This window comes from Vombatus ursinus, unplaced genomic scaffold, assembly GCF_900497805.2.
Source record: "Vombatus ursinus unplaced genomic scaffold, bare-nosed wombat genome assembly UNPS02014807.1, whole genome shotgun sequence".
NCBI lineage: Eukaryota > Metazoa > Chordata > Mammalia > Diprotodontia > Vombatidae > Vombatus > Vombatus ursinus.
In genome coordinates, this window is record NW_020954585.1 from 64004687 (window position 1) to 64011193 (window position 6507).

At 37.9% G+C, this 6507-nt stretch overlaps 1 protein-coding gene across 3 annotated transcripts in view; it reads left to right on the forward strand.

The window, feature by feature from the left end:
- The window catches only part of LOC114052505 (serine/threonine-protein kinase SMG1), a 120517-nt gene extending 114010 nt beyond the window's left edge, over nt 1-6507 (forward strand). For 2 of the 3 annotated variants that reach the window (XM_027875162.1, XM_027875164.1), the window contains 5 exons: nt 586-797; nt 995-1101; nt 1649-1828; nt 1925-2031; nt 5862-6507. In XM_027875162.1, the coding sequence (XP_027730963.1) occupies nt 586-797; nt 995-1101; nt 1649-1828; nt 1925-2031; nt 5862-5939 (684 nt within the window). In that variant the 3' untranslated portion in view covers nt 5940-6507. The remainder of the gene's footprint in view (nt 1-585; nt 798-994; nt 1102-1648; nt 1829-1924; nt 2032-5861) is intronic. The other variant, XM_027875163.1, reaches the window with a different exon arrangement.

The following is a 6507-nucleotide window of genomic DNA, read 5'->3' on the forward strand; positions in this document are numbered from 1 at the left end:
TGTTTTGCATGACTTCATATGTATAATGAGTATCATATTGCTTGTCTTCTTGGTGGTGGAGTAGGTGCTAGAGAGAGGGAGAGAATTTGGAACTTAAAATTTTTTAAAAAATGAATATCATTTAGGATATTTAAAAAAAAGGGTATCTGTTAGATTGCCAGTGGAAATTGAATAGTCTTTGTTGTTGTTCAGTCATTTTCAGTTGTGTGTGTGATTGATCGTGATGCAATTTGAGGTTTTCTTGGCAAAAATACTGGGGTGGTTTGCCATTTCTTTATCCAACTCATTCTGCAGATGAGGAAACAAGGTTAAGTGACTTGCTTAAGGGTCCCATAGCTAGTAAGTGTGTAAGGGTAGATGAGTCTTCTTGACTCCAGGCCCAGCACTTTATCCTGTGCCAGCTAGCTGCCCTTGAATGGTGTGTATATCACTAAATTATTGCATTTTGTGTTGTATTTTTAAGTCAATTTTTTTTTTGGTTCTGTGATAGAAAAATAAAACTTTGAGAGATCCATTATTTTTTATTAAGGTATATAAGAAAAAGAAATAGCAAGATAGAAATATATCTTAATGTTTTCATTTCAGGATGAAGAAGCTGCACTGGCAGATGGTGACGATGTTCCTTATGAAAACAGTGTCAGGCAGTTCTTAGGGGAATACAAATCATGGCAAGACAACATTCAGACAGTATTGTTTACATTAGTTCAGGCTATGGGTCAAGTGCGCAGTCAGGAGCATGTTGAAATGCTGCAAGAAATAACTCCCACTTTGAAAGATCTGAAAACACAAAGTCAGAGGTAAGAGTGGTTTCTCAGTCACTGACTGAGTAAAAATGTAAGCAAACCTTAAATAATTTATCTGGTCGTCTTTAAATTCAAATTAAAGCATTTTTTTACTGCATCAAAAATCTTCTAAATGATTTTGGAATTTACATATTTAACTCTTGCTCTAAAAATAGATTTTATGAGTGTGTATTTTTATTTTTATCTTTCAGCATCTACAATAATCTAGTGAGTTTTGCATCACCCCTAGTCACAGATGCAACAAATGAATGTTCAAGTCCAACATCATCTGCTACCTATCAGCCAACCTTCGCTGCAGGTATTCCTTTGTGATTGGGGGGAAAGGGAGAAGAAAAAAAGTTGAAATCAGATTTTTTTTTTTTTTTTTTTTTTTTTTTTGGTGAGGCAGTTAGGGTTAAGTGACTTGCCCAAGGTCACACAGCTAGTACGTGTCAAGTGTTTGGTCTGAGGCTGGATTTGAACTCAGGTCCTCCTGACTTCAGGGCCGGTGCTGTATCCACTGTGCCACCTAGCTGCCCCTGAAATCAGATATTTTAAATTAAGAACTTGTATAAATATGTTTTCTAGATAGTAATGTGGCCAGTTTGCATAGTATATGTGATACTCCTATTCAGCCACCCTTTGTAGGGAAAGGAATCCTTCCAAAACAGGCAGCTAAGCCAACTTTCAAAATAGTCAATTCAATGTGTAAATAATTCGTGCCAAATAAACTTTTTAAAGTTTAGAATGAAATTATATTAATGATAGGGAGTGGAAGGACATTGAGGCCAAATTTCTTAGTTTGTATCAGCTGAAGATTTTTGTTCATTCAATTTAAATAATAGTATCAACTCTCATCTTTAAAGCAGTACGAAGCAACACTGGCCAGAAGACTCAGCCTGAAGTTATGTCACAGAACGCAAGAAAGGCAATTCAGAAAAATCTTGCTACATCAGCAGATACTCCACCAAGCACAGTCCCAGGAACAGGCAAGAGTGTTGCTTGTAGTCCTAAAAAGGCAGTCAGAGATCCTAAAACTGGAAAAGGTAATTAGTTACTGTAAAGTTCTCTTTTGGTGTACTTTAATTCTATGTATTTTAAAAATGGTGGTTTGAATATTTGCGATTTCATTTTTTTTTCAGCTGTGCAGGAAAGAAACTCATATGCAGTGAGTGTGTGGAAGAGAGTCAAAGCCAAATTAGAGGGGCGAGATGTTGATCCTAACAGAAGGATGTCTGTTGCTGAACAGGTGACTCTTAAAAAAAGCAAAAATGTGGAACTAGAAATTGTTATATTGCTGGAAAAATACAGTTTTGTTTCTCCAGTCCAAGAAGTATTTATTGAGCACCTATTTAAGTTACAAAACTAGTATCAAAGGTCTAAAAGCAGTTAACATTTAGGTTAATGTTTTAAATCAATATGATTTTTAACTGCCTGTCTCAAAATGATGAAAAGGCAAAAATGTTTCATTGATACATCTCCTTTGAGTACCTTCCCACCTTTTCATTTGTACTGCTTCGCTGTTGATTAATGGTACCTTTTATGTTGTGACATTTTCTCTCTCTCCTCTTTCCCCCCCTTTTTTTTCCATTTCAAAGAGGACTTTGTTGAACACCTTGAGTGATGATTTGATTGATACTTTGAGGCAATGGTATCCATTTCACTTGCCACCTGATCCCACTAGACAGAAATTCATATTGCTAGCAGATTACTCATTGTTATGCCTATGAAGTGTTATATCAATAACCTTTCTTTATTGGTCTTTTAAAAGTAACAGTATGTGAGGTTAGAAGCTGAGCCCAGTAGCACTATGCTTATTATGTTGCACAGTAGGTTGCTGAATAGGATTATCATATATTATGCAATGCCAGCTTGCAACAAACTTGTGACACTCTGTATACTTATTTTTCTCAGATTTATTTTTATTTAAAAAACAATAGTTTTTCAAACATATGGTGAACATATCTGTACATAGAGGCAGCATGGTACTAAAGAAACAGTGATTTTTCAGTCAGCAGACCTGGATTCTAATTCTAATTCTAATTCTGCCTCTGTTCTTAACTATGTAATGTGACTTTAGGCAAGTCCTCTAACCTCCCTAGGACCTTAGGTTCATCATCTGTAAAACGAATGGACTAGATATTCTGAAGTTTACTTCCAGCTCTATATCTAGGATCCTAGAACAGTATTTTTAAGGGATTAGTTATTATTTAGTGAAGGTTCTTGGCAGGGTGGTAGGGAGACAACAGTAAGGTGTATTGAAAAGAGTGCTGGATTTGGAGGGAAGACTTAGGGTTGAATTCTGGCTCTGCTACTATTTTTGCTACTGTTCCTGAAGTCAAGTCATTTAATGAAGCCCAATTTTGGGCCTCAGTTTCCTCATTTGTAAAATGAGGGGATTGGAGATGATCTCTGAAGTACCTTTTAATATTTATTTTGAACTTGCTTACTAGATCTGGAGGTCATACTTTCTTCTTTTGTTACTTTTTTCCTTTTATTTGTTATGTTCGAGGTTTTTTAAGTTTTCTTCTTCTGAAATCTTTGGTACTTTCAATCTTTTTCCCCCCTTATTTTCCTTATGACTCACTTTCTGGCTCCTCCCCATTATAGTTTCCTTAGGAAATAACTGAGAGCATCTTGGTCTCTTCTCACATTGGGCAATTCAGAGTTCACCAATTAGGTCTCTGCCCTGACTTTTGGGTGGTCAGAACTGACCCCCAGTTTGAAACCTGCTTTCCCTGCTACAGGCAGTTCAGAGCTTTGCAGCACTGTTGTTTCAGTGTTGCAGCCCCTTGAGCTTTTGTTTGTGGCCAGGCTGGTTGTCACAAGACCCAAACAAACTTCTAGAGCTGGGGTCTCTACAGCACTGAAAAGAAGGAATGGGGTGCAGGAGTGGGTTTGATGTAAGTCCATGTCATACTTGCATCTCCTAGTGGAGCTTCACTGCCACTAGCGTGGGAAATAGGGGAGAGGTGCTGAGTGACCTCAGGGTCAGTGATTATCAGTTCGTGGGTTTGGTTTGTTTTGTTTTTTTAACCTTTCCTTTGGATTCTGGTTGTCCTAGATCAGAGATTCAGCTGAAATTGCTTTATCTTTGAAGCATAACTTCTTTTTTTGAGAGGTTGTGGGGATCAGAGAAAATGTCTAGTGCACCATCTTATTGTTCCTAGAACCTATAAGTCCAAGACTAGTTATCTTGAAATGCTCATCACAAAGCATTATAGGATTATGCTCATTAAAAATTTAAATACAGCCTGTTAGGATTCCATTTTTAATTAAAAAAATAGACAGTAAGAGAGAAACTATCAATAATGTTCATTATTTCAAAGATAATTTTTACATTATTCATTTCTAGAAATGAATAATGTAAATGAGACCTCAATGCCCCATGCCTCAACAATTCCACTAGCATTCTTGTTGATATCCCTGCCTGAAGTCTTTCCCCATTCTAGTCCATCTTCCACTCAACTGCCAAACTGGTCTTCCAAAAACACAGATCTAACTGTATCTCTCTGCTACTCAGTAAATTTTACTAGTAAATTCCAATTACCTCCAGTATCAAACATAAAATCAAAATCCTCAGTTTAACTTTTAAAGCCCTTCACAATATGGCTTCTTCCTACCTTTCCAGTAGTCTTATAAATTTACTCCTCTCTACCTTCTCCAATTCAATGACACTGGCCTCCTTGATGATCCTTAAACACGACTGTCCGGTGCAGCTAGGTGGTGCAGTGAATAGAGCACCAGCCCTGAAGCCAGGAGGACCTGAGTTCACACCTGGCCTCAGACCCAACACTTGACACATCCTAGCTGTGTGACCTTGGGCAAGTCACTTAACCCCAATTGCCTCACTAAAAAAACAAAACACGACTTTCCATTTTCTGATTCATATTACTTTTACTGGCATGCCCCTCATGCCTGGAATGTGCCTCTCTCCTCACCTCCACCTCCTGGCTTCCCTGAAGTCTCAACAAAAAGCCCACCTTCTAGGAAGACCTTTCCTGGTCTTCATCATTTTCCCTCCCTTCCTCTTCTACCCACCCCCACTCCCAGACTGTCTTTAAATCCACAGCATTTAACATAGTGCCTGATAGATGCTTGATAAGTGCTTCTTGAAAATGTACTGGGAGTCATGCTGAACAAAGACCTTTATTACTTATTATTATATATCTAGGCTTAAAAATTAGAAATTGAGGGTGTGTTCCTTGGTTCAGAAAGGCAGAATTCTTAAAAATTTTGAAAGGTAATGAATGTTTTCAGCATCAAGGGATCTCTTGTCTATTATCAGAAGCCTCCCAGTGTCTTAACAGACTGTGCTTTACACATTGCTTAAGACATTGGGGAATATCTGTCCCAGCTTTTGCCAAACAGAAAAAAGATATTTCCACCTACATACCTCGAGATTGTCTACTAGTTGTAATGGAAGCTGTGGTGTGAATAAGTGGCACATTCCAGTTTTCTCTTAGAATAGTTAATGTATCATTTTTACAAATGAGAAAAATTAAGTAGCTTGGAGAGGATTGTATGTACTTAGAAGTAAAGCTTTAACATCCCATAATATCACTGATTTATAACTTAAGGAATTAGACATTGTAATAAGGAAACTTTTTATACATTGTTCATGTGTGGACCTTGCCCTATTTGCTTTACATTCATAAGTTTAAAATTAGAAGAACATCAAAGATTAATCTAACCCTCTTGTACAGATAAGGAACCTGAGGCCTGGAGAAGTTAAGGGACATATCCAATATTATACAGGTAGTAAGTTGCAGACTTACTGGGTTCTGACTCCAAATGCAGTACTCTTTAGAATGTACCAAAAGCACACCTTTTACAACAAATATTCAAGATTTTAAACCTGTGTTGCATAGTGTAAGGATTTCTCATAGAATTCACTCTCCTAAGGAGTTTGCCTTATAATTTTTAAATGTACCAGTTGCTCTTGCAAGTTTTAGTTAAGTCATCTAAACTGATGCCTCATTTGGGAATCACAATCTTTTCATCTCTATTCCGAAACCAGTTTATCTATTTTTAAAATTGTTACAGTTTTAAACATTTTTTGCTTTGCTTGTTTTACAGGTTGACTATGTGATTAAGGAAGCAACTAATCTAGATAACTTGGCTCAGCTGTATGAAGGTTGGACAGCCTGGGTATGAATGGGAAGACCACAGATCAGTCTGGTTAAGTGAGGTCAGACATCTACCAGAATCAACTCGGCCTCAGGCATCCATAGCCACACCACAGTCGGTGGTGATGCATACTGGGGCTTAATCTGAGGAAACCTAGGAAATCTCGGTGCACTAGGAAGTGAATCCTGCAAGATAGCTGCACTCAGGGATACACTAAACACAATGGTCTGCAACCCCAGGGTCAAGGGTGAAAGTTCACTGCCTGAACACCACGATTGTCTTTCTGCTACAGAACAGCTGAAAACGTGTCAGGAGGTTAGCTGCAGAAAGAAATCTGAATGCTACAGAGTGCAGAGTGATTTGGAACTCCATTCCACCTGACCCTGTGTGTACAATCCAGGAAATACCAAAGCCCGTTCAAAGAGAAACAGAAAACTGGGGCCATGAAGAAATCACAGCAAAGGAAGATTTGATGCATTCAGATTCTTGTGTTACACTTGTGTGGCAGCAGTACTGGTTGGGTTGACCAGTAAGTTTAAAAAAAAAAAAGCCTAGGCAATATGAACTTCAGAAATGGACTGAAAGCAGAGAGCTG